The following is a 15,626-nucleotide window of genomic DNA, read 5'->3' on the forward strand; positions in this document are numbered from 1 at the left end:
CTTCGATTAAAAATTATTCTAGGGAATGGTGCAAAGACTTACATCTACAAAAACTGCGTTGATATAATCGGTAATGTCGTTTCCTTGGAAGCTGGTGAGGTAGGGACGAAAATTGTCAGCTAAATTAAAGTTTAAATTCATTAAAGGATCAGTGAGAGTTATGTCTGCACGAGGACGGGAACAAACGAACAAAGAAGCTTATAACGACATTAATGCGTTGGCTATAAGCTTTGAAAATTGTATGAAACTTACGTGGCACGATAAGAACATCTCTATTTTTCTCTCTATTGTCAGCACGGTGACCACCGGCGCAATCTCCAATAGTGAACCTTGGCGTTTGTTTGCAGATTTGCTGATATTCTCTTTGGTACTCGTTCGTCTTGCTTATCGGATTCTTTATGCTCTTCTGCTTGAGGCGTTGCGACAACTCTGATACTGGGAACCAGGACATGCCGCACACTACAAACTCCTCCAAAGTGTCGTAGATAAATTTGTATTGCTCCTGCGTTTAGATACAATAATAATAATAATAACAATCTTGCAGAGAAAAGAAGGCAGGAAAAAAAATGTAGGAAAAGATGTACCAAATTTTCTATGAGTCCTCTCCTGCTTTGTCGCAATTTCTTCAGGTAACCAAAAACGTCGAAAGCATCCTCCTCCTCGGCCAATTCCATATTGGCGTCTATGGCCAAATATACGCCAGATCTGCCACCACCGTCGCTAACGCGGAAGAGGAAATAAGAGAGATTAGAGGGTTGTAGAATTTTCTCGTTGTGAATATTTTGTCGTAATGTTAATTGCAATATTCTCACTTGCAGTGAACAACCATTGGACCTGCCTCTTGCTTAACAGTGGAGCCAATGACAGCCCTTACTCTTCGTCGAAACTCGAGTACTGCATTTCCAAAGGGGCATGTATGCGAGTGCCATTCCGTGTAATGGAACTGCAGCAATGTTCTCTCTTCCGTTATTTCCTGCAATAAACAATACATATCTGCATGTTTATTCCAAGAGTGGAGCAGTGTATACTTTGAGCCATTGCTTCGACTACCGGGTATATAAGATATAGATATGTGTATGTATATTTCACTCGTAATGCGCCTAATGCATAAATGTTTCAGTTTTCTGTTTACCACGCGAATACATAGAATTTACTCCTTATCAGTCAAATCACTGATATACATCGATCATTCTGGATAAAGTATAAGTAAAAAGCTGAGCTTTGAAGCAATCAACGCAAGAATATGTAAATTATGTATATGTATATAGGGTATTTGAACTTTTATAGTGTTAAAATGACGTTTCTAGGACGAAACCGTAAGGATACTTTCTTATATGTCAACCATCCAATTGAATAACATTCATTTAAATTATTTCTATCTGTATATGTTGTGTATCTTTAAAGTTACAGTTGCTTGGGACGAATTAATTGACGGACGGCTCATCTTGTAGGCAGAGTATTTTCATTTGATAAGACCACAGGAGTATCGACTTCAAAATTCATCCATCCTGGTAAGTATATGAATTTTTCGTTCGCAGGACCTTTTCAAAAGTACTTTGTATCCAGACGCAAAAAGATTTTAGGCAAAAATTAACATCTTTTACAGTTTTGCCAAGAGATAATTAAATTTTTACATCTACATTCTGGAGTGAATTGAATGAAGCATCCTGTATAGGTATAATAGCATTACGGCTAAACTAGTCCATGCATCGTGAATAACTACTATATAATTCGGCTAGAGATGGTTTTTGCCGAAGCTACTTTTTGCAGCGCTACTCCCGAAATAAGCCAACGGAAGCTATATAGCCCACTTTCTATATTAAATATATTCCGTCAGGCTACTAAATCTTACGAGTAACTATTGTGTTGCGTCTGTGCCATGCAGTCTCTCTCTCTCTCTCTCTCTCTCTCTCTCGTTGCCAACACTTTCTCACTAAATTTCCTACTAATTAATATAATGTTAGTAATAGCCACGACTCTTATTAATCGATGCTTTAAAGGTGAATTATTAACGAGACGTAATACGCTGGGCCATTAAGTGTGATCCCTACATATGTATTAGGTAATGCGAGAATTCGTCTATAAGCGCAACTATATATACGGGTCTACCAGATGTGTGTTCCTCTTGCCACACGCACATTTGTCACGTAAAATATCTCGCGTTGAATTTTGTCGATCATTACAGACAAGTGTATTTCGATGTAGCCAATTAGACGCGTGTGACTGCAGGAGAAATGAAAACTCTATAGCCGAGATATTACTCGACAGAGTCGACGCGATCCATTAAACTTTTCATTATCGTCGGAGGCTGCAGCCCCCGCGCAACTATAGTATATACCGAAAAGCTTTTATTACTTTTTTATATATGATAATTCCGCAAAGTAATAAACGATGAAAAGAGAGCTGTTTACCCGCGCGCACAATTGGAATGTATATGCATGTGCATGTCCTGCAGCGTAAATAAGAAAAAGCAATTTTTTTTAGCGATGACGTAACGGGAAAACGCAATATTCCGCAAATGAGTGAGAATAAACGCCAAGTATACGCGCCGCGCGGTGTATATGTTTATCGGCGGAAGTCAACCAGCATTAATAACATTATAACTGGAAATAGAAAGAGTTATTGTCGATAAGCAGTTGCGATTTCGCCGAGGAAGGGATCGATATTGTATATATAGAAGGAAAGATTTTTTTATAAGCCTTCGCCTTTAATCAAGTTACATAACTATTAGGCATATAAATATGTAAGCTAGCTGTCGATCGAGATCGCCAGAAATTAAACGGATATTACAATCATCTTTCCCGTGAAAATTAAGTAACAAACGCGATCGATTATTCCACTCGCGTGCAGTGGTGATTATTTGAAAATTCCTTCATTCCCCAACTGAGAGACGGCGAAGAATCTCGAGTTTTCTCTCCACACTGTATATACACGCCGTGTGTGCAGGGTCTGGCACTTGATTCGCGCCATAGAACAGACACGTAAAACTTTATATTTATTTCTCGTAACCGTAAGAGAGATGTCACAATTTTCAGAAGGCAGCTTTCTCAAAGTACTTTTTTTTTCTTCTTTTAAATGAAAGAAAGTAGTATGAAAAAAATTGACGTCCCTTTTCTTATACAATTATATACGAAGATAAATAAATTGTTGGGTCTACGCTCTGGGACGAATCAAGTGGTACACTCTATATGTAGTTCATAATTAGAGACAATTTTTGATACAAGTTCGTCCCCAACATGTCGATATATGGGTGGCATCTCCACGGATCTACTTTTCAGTTCTCGCAAGTTTCAAATTACTGTGCGGGCTCCAGCCAGGGTTCCGCGCGCCACTCTATTGCTATATACATATACGTGAGTTTTATTGCTTCATTCCACGACTTATGCACATCTACAGAACTAATAGCCCTATCATCTGACTGCAGCAGGGATGTATAATAATCAAAACGAGTATCCTGATATGTGTATATAAACAGATTTTTATACGTATAACAATACTTGATGAAAAATTCTTTTATATAAATTTCAATTCTTCTGATATTTCTTATACCGACACCTTTCTTCTTCACCTCATTAATTTTGTAAATGTGATCAATTAAATTTCAGCAATGTTATCATATATTAATGAAGTCGTAATTATAAACATTGTTTTTAACAAATTGTTAAAATTAATGATGAGAAAAGTGACTGGAGCGACTCTGGACGATCTCTGATTGCAGTGCTGCGTACATAGTGTGAAAACAATATTTAATATTTTAAAAGAAAGCACTAAAGTATATAGATATATATGCGACTGATTACAGTAGATTTTACGTGCATAATCACACCGATAAACAATAATAAATTGTCTTAACTGTACAGGAATAAATAAAATTGTTTGTCAAGTGAGAAACATACATCATTGTTGTCCTTTTTGTAAAGTTTTATCGTCCGTATGTGGAAATTGGCTAGCTCCTCCTCTTTCAATACTGAGACACCAATGCCACCGTACACCTCATCCGTATCTTTGCTGGCTGGCCAATACTGAACACACATTACCTGTAATAATGAGCAATTACCATGCAACGTTAATTGATTTTCCTTTTCGTGTACACTGTACAGAGTATATGTCCGTAAGAAATGCGAAATCTTTGAGTGATCACGAGGGGGGGGGGGGGGGGGGGGGGGTAACTTTAAGACACTCTCGCTGGCCTAGAAAAATTACTTTCCATAATATTTCAAGATTACGCGCGCGTTTACAATTTAACTGATAAGCTTTGAGCAACATCGTATATATGTACATATTTATGTACACGGAAAATTTAATAGCTATTAGTTCGGAGTAAGATATACGCCGGGACCTATGCGTATACAAGGGTACCATTCAGGACATGAAATACCGAAAATGACGGAATTTTCAAAAGTGTATAAAAAATTCATGACAATCGAGCAATCCAGCGTTAATTCAACAAATGTATGCTTACAATCCTCCATCTCCCCTTATGCGGTAGTTATTTAAAGTTTTGACATTGTCACACTGCAGTGCACACCCAGCACATGCAGTATTATCCACGTTCCACAAGAAACCCACGTGTATATATACATATACATACATGCAAGATCATTTATGAAACTTTCTACATTATTCGATAAATAGCAATTATAATTAATAGGTATTGTGTGCAAGCCGCATAAAGAGAAAGATATAGTTTTACGTTATTTTTCGTCTCTTACCATTGCTGTGCGATCGAAAAAGCACATTGTAATTGATTGAACGAGTCGATTTGAAATTGCATGAATTGTAAAGTACATACTTATATACTTGTTTAATTGTTTTTCTTCCCTTGTACGTCGCGCGCGACATACCCCGCCGCGGCAGATTGCAAGATGTATGCATATACCATATGGACAAATATCCTCATTTTCTTTGTACATTGAAAAGCACGCTAGACATTTGCAGTGCTTGGACGTCGCGGTATCTAATAAAACAGTTCAATGTTAAAATAGATATTTCTATTGGAGAGCTAGATTAATAGCTTCTTTACACGTGTCAACGGATCGTTTCTTTGACGTTTACGCGAATAACTTTCTGTCGGATCTGTCCTAAGAATGTGACTCTGACTATAAGCGAGTAGACTTTTCGCGACTAAATTTAAATACTATTTCACATTGGTTGGAATTTATTGGCAGAAGCAATTCTTGTCTCGCGCGCACTATTAGCTACCATTTGCGTCAAGCGTTATTTATCCCGAGTACGATTAATACAGGATTATAGGCGTTTCGATTTCGCGAATGGTATATGCACGCGATCAAAAAAATATCCTTTTTATATATATAATTATATTATGATTGACACAGTGTTGTTTACCAAGAACATTATATATATATATATATATTGTAGCGATAAACATATATCTATATACCAACATTATCGAATGATTTATAGTTGCTTAACAATTTGCTTTAATCGATACAATAAAGTAACGTTTATTGTGTAAATTATATCAGTGGGGTTCGCGTTGATTATTAATATAAACAAATAATTGTTTGATACCATTAATCATTTAATAATTCACAGAAATATTTTTATACTATCATTGAGAAACTTTGTTTATCATTGATATTACGTGATTCATTTTGTTGAAAGTAGGTACCTGTATGTATACATATATAATATATTAATATCTATATACCTTTATAAAATCGAAGGTTTTCGTGAGCATCACGATGCAAGAAGCTTTCTCTTGCCAAACCATTCGCCAAAATTCTGTTACAGTGTTCTCCATGGGTCCCTGAGTGACGATGTAAGCGTTTGGCTTCAATAAACTCTGAAAAGGATCATTGATTGTATAGATAGGGATGCGTACATCGGATAAAATACGTATTGGATCATTTGGTAAAAAATGAATGCAAAACGACACGTGCGTCGATCGAGAAAAGAAGAAATAACGCTTGATCGTTGAAATAATACTGCATCATTGTTTCAGAAAGTATTGCATGCGAATATAATATTGCAAGTATAGAGAGATTCGAGATATTTACATCTACGTATGATGCATTGATGTAGTCGGTATCGGGCTTGCCTCTGACTTTGTCCAAAACTACCCTATTGTAATCATCTGTAAAGCAGGAAAAGATAATTATAGCATGAAAAGCTTGCACGAAATGTTACTATACAATATGTCAGCCGTAAGTCTTGCGAACGAAAATTTATGTCTACACAGCACACAGTTGCGAGGTAATTAAATCCTGAGGAGGTAGAATTTGTCATTGTGCTAGTGATTAATTTTGCCGGAACAAGGCGATGTTACGATATTTAACCTCCTCTCGGCTGCTTTTGAGACTCCTTTACCTCTGAGAAAGCTCTTCCGCCAGATGTTTTTTCCATCCTCTGGCTTAACTCACACCGCGCGAGAGCTTTTACTTTCCTCTTCTTCTTGTTATATTATTATTACAGTAATCGTACGTTCTACCCGAAACATCTAACGAGCAATTTTAACACGAGTTTCTAAACAATAACCTGCATATTAAAATACACTATATTGTCACTGGATGCATGGTATCAATTAACAGAGGAAAACTTTATAATAATTAATTCTTTTTTGCTGCTGCCTATAGAAATTTAACAGCTGCATCAGTTTTTACTCGTGAAATTAAACATAGCTTCCATTTTCATTGAAAGAATTCGCGCGCGCGAATTAAAAGATACTTTTATTTTCTTTTCTATCACGCAAAATTCATCGATTGTTTTTCCTATCGTTCGAATGATTTCTATTAAGCAAGTGCCTGGCACATAAAAGTTTCTTGTATATCAGCAGTTTGCAGAGGCGCGCGCACAGTGTTTCATACATTTGCCGTACGTTGTTATTTTACGTCGTTGCAATATGAAAGCATTGGAGCTACTCGCTGCATGCAGTCCCCTCTGCGCGACTGCACGGAGGCGCGCGAACACTTGTTTCACTTGTAGCTCTCGTTTGATCTCCCACTATCCCTCATGCAATTTTGCGCCTTTTTTTCTTTTTCCGCGGGATATATAGATATAGAAATACCCCAAAGCTCGATACAGCGTGGCCACGCACTCCTAACTCAGCGATATTTTTAATTATGCCCTGTCGCGCGAGCTATAATCGTTTCGCGAGAAATTGGCAAAATTCCTATATCAATCTCTCATTATAAGATCTATAAGTTGAGTCACGATACGGCGAATATTATATTGCTTCAAATATGCTCGCAAATAGCTCGGCGAAATTTGAATGCAAATTTTCATCAGACCGAGGAAAGTTTTACGAGGGATTTTTTTTCCCCCCGATAACGCTCCACGCAAGCACTGCTCATATTTTTGTATCCTTTCAGTATTACCGCGTTTATATATATATATATATATATACATAGTCGTCGAGAAAATAAAAACCACTTACATGGAATACACGATAGATTCTGATTCTTCTCCTGGTTTACAGCTTTCAAGGCGTGCTTGCACGAGTGAATCTCTACCTTGCTTGCTGCCTGAAACCAATAAGTACAAAGCCTTTCAAATTACCCGACCACTTCCATTCTTCCATTATTATCAGCGGAAAATTTAACGTTCGCGGCATTATAGGATATTTTCTTTTTCTTATTCGTATCGATTGGATATATAGGTTGTAACGTGGTGAAACGTTACTAAGCACATTGCTTCTCCCCACTCCCCTATCTCTTTATTTCGGTGTCACCCTACATCCCCCTGAGTGGGAATAAATACCCAAAGTACCGAATTATTTAAGTTACGTATAACGCAGAGACGCGTAGTTTTACCTGGTTCGACGTAGCATGGAGTCCGGGAGGTCGCGCCCGACCTCTCGTTGTAAATATTTACGTCCCCCTTTTTAACTGCTGTTCGGGAGAGAATAATCTTCCGTATGTCGGTCATGTAGTCCTCTAAGTAAGAGTATTGTAACTACCGCACGCGCGGGATAAGAGTGAATGTTAGGAATTCGTATGCATGCGTGACTGTTAATATGAAATTTATCTAGCTTCTCCATTCTCTTCTCCGACCTGTATCTCTTGTACATATCTTCCCCGTTCCGTCCCCGTCTCGTCCCAGTAATCCCCCTCCCCCTTCCACCCCTGCCTTAGTCCTTCTTCCGTCCCTACATTATTTCTCCTACTCTAGCGGTCCCAGCACTCATCGGTGCTCGAAGTCCGCGCCATCAGAGTCAACACTACCACATCATCTCCAAGCAATGCTGCCAATCCAGTTTCGTGCCGAACTCCGGAATGGACTGGAACAAGGATCGATCCTGACTATTGATTGGATTAATTGGATCACGCTATCTGTCATCTATCCGTCAGGACGATTGATTGGCTACTAGGTATAAATGAGGAAGACACGGAACTGGGTAATTGAGCCAAGAAGAAGGAACAAGGCTCACTCCTTGTTACGCCGTCCTACCGTCGACTGGACTGTCGATTCCGCTGCCATGCTGTACTTTTCCGCGAAGGTGCCATATGGTAAGGGGCTTTCCGAGATTCAACCGACTGAGTTGTCTAACTGTATCGCCATCGAAGATTAAGATTGCTGCCGTTCGAGGACCCGCGAAAGAGTAGCCGGTATTACCTCTCCCTTTTTTCCCTGATTTGTCTATTCTCCCGTATACCGTTCCGTCCTTCCCAGCGTATTCCATTTTCTCTCCAGCCTAATCCCCTTTACCTCTATTTCCGTTCCTTCTGATTGCTTCAGTGCCAAGTACGAAAGATGACCGAATTGTATAATAAGTGTGCGTGAGTCCTGGCAGAACTACCCTTCACTCTGTATAGCTTCTCCCTTTTTTTTCTTCCCGTTTCGTAGATATTTGTGGTTAAAGTAAGTGTTCTATATTTTAACGTTGATTTTATTTATTTCTCGAATAATCGGTTTGGGAGTATTAATTTAATAGACCCCCGGTTATAAGGTATATTCATCGTACTGAATTTACCGATTCGTCTTTAGAGCCGGGTTGAGAAAATGCGTCGAGATTTTTTCTTTCTTTATCAATGTTTCCTGCGTGAGATAGGTTAGATGATGCGCCCACGTGGAAGAGAGTAGAGTGGGCATAAAAACTTTCCAACTTTAGCGTAATTTGGATTATAGGAATCGCCCAGCGTTGATGCGAGATTTTCTTCTTTCTTTTTTTGTTCGGCCGAGAGAAAACTGAAATGATCTATATATATAGTATGACAGTTAAACCTTATACCCGGCGAGGACCATCCGTCTAGCGAGGACTAAGAGCTTTTTCGTGTCAATGCTGGTTATCCAGAAAAAACGTCAAATTCTTTACACGCGCGCGCGCGAGCGATTTGTCTTCGCTCTTTATTATACAATACCAATAAACTGTATCAAATTACTGATTGTACCATTAATCAAATTGGCATAGGATAAACGTGCAGATGGGGATCGTTAAATGGTTAATTCTCTCTTTTTCTTTTTTTTTTTTGTAACAATTGTAATAGCATTAAGAATAAACGACTGTGTTTTTTTATACTAATAAAAATATTGGGTTTTCCTCTAAGAGAGAAGAAACGACGATATTCGTGGCAAGTTTTGAGCTCGGTATGGACGATGACGGATGATCCAGTGTATATTTTGTTGGTTTCAGTAGAGAATGCGTGAATTGTGGTGCAGATGATGCAACGCGGCAACATGAAAAAGGATTTTTCAAAGGAATATATGGAAATTCTGTCTGACAGGAGGAGGGGGGGGGGGGGGAGCCCGGAATATGCGCGGCGTGCACGAGAGAGAAACTGAAAGGTGTTGGAGTCTGGAGGTGGCAACGCGTGAAGTAGCTAGGGAAGCTTTGCGAAAGAGGGAAACGTGCAACCTCGAGAAAGAGCTGGCAAAGAGGCAGCTTTCCTTTGGTCAGGAAAGAGAGTCTGTAAATTAAATTCAGAATTATTCCTTTTCTTATACATGTACTTTGTCCTTGTTGAAAAATGATAGAAAGAAAATGAAATTTGTTTGGCGCATAAAAATTCACGTACATCTTTTGCCGTAAATAATGATATGCTAAACTATTAATGTCCATTAATTGTTTTGTACACTCTTGCATTATTAATTCCGTAGGAATATAATAGTTTGGTTAGCGGCGAATTAGGAAACGAATAGTCTCAGTAGAGAAAATTTGCGCGAGTCTAATTAGTGCTTTCGTAGCTGCGCGGCCATTTATTCGAATTGCTTAGAAAATAGGTCGTGCGATCATTTACTAGCGGCTAGAAAATTTTACTAGTTTATAATATTATAGCTGAAAATCATATTTGCGCTTAACCTTATGTGAAAATCCGAGAATAAAGGGACGATAATATATGCAAAAACTCAAATATATAAGTTGATTAATTGCGAGTCATCTGATTCTTTATAGACTAAATGGAAAAAGTGCTAATAAAAATTTTAATTAGAGTTTAATGAGTGCGCTTCTTTTATATTTTTCTCTTTCTTTTGTTGAAAGAATCAATTAAGATTAATGAGAAAGAGCTAGTATATATAGGGTGTATAATTGGAAGCAAAGTATATAGGTAATATATGAAGAGAGTGCAGGAAAGGATAATAATCGATAACCGTGGCTTCTTTCTTGGTATTGGAATATCTTTGATATGTTTAACGAGAAAAAGCGATATCGAGGCGGGTTTCTATCGCGATTCCTCCAACTATTCCCATCCGGATGGACTGCTTTGTCTCTCCATTGTCTGACTATATCACGCGAGTCTCTCTTTTTTTCACTTGTGCGTTATTCCAGAGCTTAGCCCGTGTATAGTATGTACACTCTGGGAAATTGAATCGTTCCGAAACGTCAACAGAAATTAAATAGGCCTAAGTTAGCTGGTGGACAATTCTTTTCCATATCGCGCGGCTTACCTGCTATTGTACCGAGCCCCAAGCAATAAACTGAGGGTAATAAACCGACCGAAAATGACGAATCCTTATATACCTGTACTCAAATTGGCAATCAAAAATTCTAATTTTAATATTATTAATTAAACATGTTTTAAATTATTATCAATACATTGCTTTTATTTTTAAGATGAGAATAAGCTCAAACACGAGACTAATCGGACGATTATTTCTGTATTAGATGTATCCTATAGTTCTTATTTTATTAAATTCTAATGATACTTTATTTTATTTTGTATTTCTTTTATTTAGTAAATTAAAATAAATGAAAAATAGCAGAAATAAATCATTAAAAATTATCAGCGTTAATACGATGTCTAAAAAAATAAGAATTTTTCATCCTTTATCAAATTTCCCAGCTTAATATGTTTCAAAGCGATAAGCGAAAAACATCACCTTCTTTATTAATAACTGCTTTCGGCTACTTTCCAACGCTTGAAACGTAAACAAATTTTGATCAGCTGCTAGTATGATTGTTGTTGATATTCTTGAGATGTAAACACAAATAGAGCAGCTTACCTTACTTAGAATACCATTTAACTGTTATATAATATAATAAAAATATTATTAAAAGATAAATAAATATTTCTTTCATGTAAATATACAATTAAAAGATGTGTAAATACTTTAAATTCCTATCTAAATTGCTCAAAAAAAAGTTTCATTAGAATTTAATAAAATAAGAACTACAGGATACATCTAATACAGAAATAATCGTCCGATTAGTCTCGTGTTTGGGCTTATTCTCATCTTAAAAATAAAAGCAATGCATTGATAACAATTTAAAAAATTTTTAATTAATAATATTAAAATTAGAATTTTTGATTGCCAATTTGAATACAGGTATATAAGGATTCGTCATTTTCGGTCGGTTTATTACCCCTAATTTATTGCTTGGGTCTCGGTGCAATAGCAGGTAAGCCGCGCGACGTCCAAAAATCTTGTCCATTAGCTAGCTTAGGCCTATTTAATTTCTGTTGACGTTTCGGAACGATTCAATTTCCCAGAGTGTACTACGTGCATGTATATGTGCAACACTGCCCTCCACCCTCTCTTTCTCAGAATTCTTCTTAATCCATCGAAGAACGACACGTTCGCACGTTTTCGCGCAAAACTGCGTACGCAAAATTCGAGCCATCTTCAAGAATAACCGACATAAATTGGTCCCACTACACATACAAACCTAATTGTCCTAGAAAACCTTTAATTTGGCCAATCAGAATTTGTAGAGAATAGGAGAATATACGTATATATATATATATATAAAGAACAACGAACCTGGCTGTATCTGAAAAGAATTTCACTCGTTCTACTTGAAAATGAAGATTTGTTTAGTTATATGTTATATCGCGGAGGATGTGTGCAATATGGTGTTTGAAAAATGATAGTGTTGAAAGGATGAACTGGACTGGATATCCTTGCAGGACACCTTCGCGGACAAACATTATTGATAGAGTTGAGTTACAGTGTTTTTACGGGTCTTACCTGGAATTCGACACGGTAGAGAACTGGAAACTTTCGACGAAGCTCGCAAAGCTTCGGGAATTGCGAAAGCTCGGTAGGGGTGGAAGGGAGGGTCGTGCTCATACTGCTATCCAATTCCTCCGTACCTGCTAACACAAAAATATAATACGATTAAATGCTTTTCTCTCTCGCACGTGCTCAATTCGAGCATACTCTTTTTTCCTCACTATACTCTATACTAAAATATTATACATTTATATTCGATAGCGTGCACGTGAAAGTCTCAAGAATAATTATAAACTATTATATAGATTCTAATAATCATTCGTATATGTAATAAAAGAAGTTTCAAATATCAAAGTATATGTCATCAAATTATAAGAAAATATTATTTACACTGCATATAAAATGCAATAATATAATTAGTATACAAAGAGCATTTTGAATTTTAATTAATCTGGATTATGAAAGATTAGGTTGATTTAGATTTTGCGGGGGAATTTTAAGAAAGGCTTCAGGTTAAGAATCGCATTGTTGATTTGTGAAAATATTTCATCGCGCGGTGTGTGTGTGTGATTGTCGGTGGGGCGCGCGCATTTTTCGGGCCGGCATTATTGTTCGCCAGCTGTCCAGCTCTGTGTTTGCAAAAATGTGGCAGAGAGAAAAAGAGAGGGGAGAGGGAGATGAACAAGGGAGATGCATGCGAAAGGAGAAGAGCTAATAGTTACTCTTGCACTATATATCTAGAGTCGAGTGTCACCTACAGCTTTCGCCATTCTCACACTGATAGAAGCAGTTCTCAGAAGCAGAACGACTACGCGAGAATGCACTTAGGCGAATAACGACTGGTACTTTCGGCTTACACGTGTATCTTACTGCTGTACATTTAAGTCACTGAAAATTACAACGTGTAGACAGTGCAAATATCTTTGGTAGAAAAGGCGCTTACTAATGTAATGCATTAGCCATACGCTTAGGAATTCAAAGCGCTGCAGTAAACGCTATCTCGATCCCATCAGAATACCAAACGCGATATACGCGCGTGAAAAACTGTTCCCTAAAATCACGGAAATTTCATATCGTCTGTCTGAAATTCCTGCCCATTTCAATTATAAAAAGGAGTTGACTCTACTAGCAAGAAATATATTTATCCAGCCGACAAGCTCGTTCGTTAATTCTCTCGATGAATATTATCTTTTCTAGATTTATTAACTTTGAGCATTTGCTCCTCGCTGTAAATAATATACCCTATACTTAAATTTATTGTATATAATTTTCCTACGTCTAAAACACTTTTATGCCTTTAAAAAAAGGTTTAAAAAAGTCTGTAAAAAATGGTAATGTATAGATATATGGCGCCGTATGATGCGACGACAATTTGGCAAGTAGTATAAAAGCAAGTTTTAACCGACAACGCATTTCATAAGTCTATATTCAAGCGTATCGCGTCATCATGGATGAACATATTGCACGATTATTCCGAAGGTCCATTACTCTATTTGAAATTGCGTATATAGTATAATAGATATAGAATGCTACGGCGAATCATGCTAGTAACGATTCGGTGGTTTGAGCTTTTACACAATTTTCGCGATATATATCGCCCCGCACAGGATAGTACTATAAACATATATATATTTGTGTCAAAAGAAATGGCGTGTGTTACGTCGTTTCGCGAAAAAGTTTTGCCTTCTTAAATTCGTAATTTGTGTGGAAGCACGAGCCGCGAGGATGTTCCAAGTCGGTAGTATATAAAAAAAGAAAGAAGCACACAGAGGAGCTTGTGATAGGCCGTGATGTGCTGTATGCCTGTATAATGTAAATAGTTTTGTTTTCGGTTATGCCGTGCGCGTTACAGATGCGGCAGAGCGTAACCGGAATTTCTTAACTAATCCTAGACCCACCCTGACCTACTTGGCATATGCAAATCGTACACCTATAATACACGACCGCGCATCCCTCTGCCTATATCTTATTCTCTTTTATTCCATACTGCAGAAAATCTGCATTTCTCAAACATTCAATAAATGTTGAAAATCCTGAAACCATGCAGTCAATAAAGATCACTTTTCCCCCTTTGTAGAAATTTTCCATCAATTACAAATTTAGATAGTTTTCATAGTAATGATGCGTGTCCAAAGTGAAAGATCAAAGTTTGGGAGAATGCGAGAAGGGAAGTGGCAATCCTCCACCGATGCATATTACACCAGAAGAAACTTTTCGACAATCTCATCGATTCTTCTTCGGCTATATATATATGACGTATATATGGTGCAAAAGATTAGGTAATAAATGAGAAGCGAGAGGTAGATGCAGGATAATACAAGGGTGAATCTATATCTTCGATGAGTGAATGCTTGCGAGAAATTGGGGTAAAGAGAAACGAGCGGGTGCGAAGTAATGCGTCTGTATACAATGTAAATATGTATATGTAGGTCGCGAGAGGAGGGAATCGTATATAGGTATAGGTCATTTAACCGAGTCGGATGGGGCGATGTGTGGCGTGACTTTGAACCGAGAGATCAGGAAGGAAGGGGCAAGCAGACTGTGCAGAGTGGCCTGCACTGTGCTGGCCAGACCAGAGTGGTGTTCTGGTGGAAGGAAGGGAGGGAGAGCGGTGTCAGCGGTGTGGACAAAGCCGTTGACTGCATGGTCTCTCTCTGTTAAAATGTGCCTTGACACAGTTGTGCAGTGTGCAGTGTGCTTGGTCGCCCTCTAACACGTATCTTTGATCATGGACAGGTTGCTATGTGTTCGCATGCAATCTATGTTTTATGTGCGGAGAGAGCGAGGCGCGCGCGCGAGTGGCATTCTCTACATTTAATTAGATTCTTTTACACCTCGCTCCTATCCTTTTAGATCTTTTCTCACAAATACCCCCTTCGCAGCCAGCTTTCCACTCAATTCACTCTACTAACATTTATTTCTCCCCTCGGCTGTGTAACAGATCTATATATATATACCATATAGTTCACACATTGACCTATTGCTCGCTTCTCATTAAATTTGACAATAAAATTTCACAATAACGACCTTAGAAACATCGCAGAGTAATAAGCTCCGAGCTGATCCACGCGATATAAAAAATACGTGCCTCGAGGGGCTAAGAATGGAAAAGTGATTTGCAAAGTAGTCAATACATGTATATAGACGTTTGGTGCCAATTATTGAGCAATTTTCAAATGGGTTCTTAAGGATGAAGGGCTTAATTGCAAAGCGACCAATAGGCGCAAACGTTATTTCTCGTAAAATATGCGCTAATCTTCAAATGGACTTTATGC

At 37.8% G+C, this 15,626-nt stretch overlaps 1 protein-coding gene across 6 annotated transcripts in view; it reads right to left on the reverse strand.

The window, feature by feature from the left end:
• The window catches only part of Ptp36E (protein tyrosine phosphatase 36E), an 82,845-nt gene that overhangs the window by 1,412 nt on the left and 65,807 nt on the right, over nt 1–15,626 (reverse strand). For 4 of the 6 annotated variants that reach the window (XM_066745751.1, XM_066745750.1, XM_066745749.1 and 1 more), the window contains exons 3-11: nt 12,367–12,494; nt 7,397–7,484; nt 6,021–6,097; nt 5,672–5,806; nt 3,897–4,037; nt 813–973; nt 585–720; nt 253–502; nt 43–119 (exon numbers count right to left, since the gene is read on the reverse strand). In XM_066745751.1, the coding sequence (XP_066601848.1) occupies nt 43–119; nt 253–502; nt 585–720; nt 813–973; nt 3,897–4,037; nt 5,672–5,806; nt 6,021–6,097; nt 7,397–7,484; nt 12,367–12,494 (1,193 nt within the window). The remainder of the gene's footprint in view (nt 1–42; nt 120–252; nt 503–584; nt 721–812; nt 974–3,896; nt 4,038–5,671; nt 5,807–6,020; nt 6,098–7,396; nt 7,485–12,366; nt 12,495–15,626) is intronic. The other 2 variants (XM_066745752.1, XM_066745753.1) reach the window with 2 other exon arrangements.

This window comes from Prorops nasuta, unplaced genomic scaffold, assembly GCF_024137725.1.
Source record: "Prorops nasuta isolate Cenicafe-Biocafe unplaced genomic scaffold, Cenicafe_Pnas_1.2 PNAS00081, whole genome shotgun sequence".
NCBI lineage: Eukaryota > Metazoa > Arthropoda > Insecta > Hymenoptera > Bethylidae > Prorops > Prorops nasuta.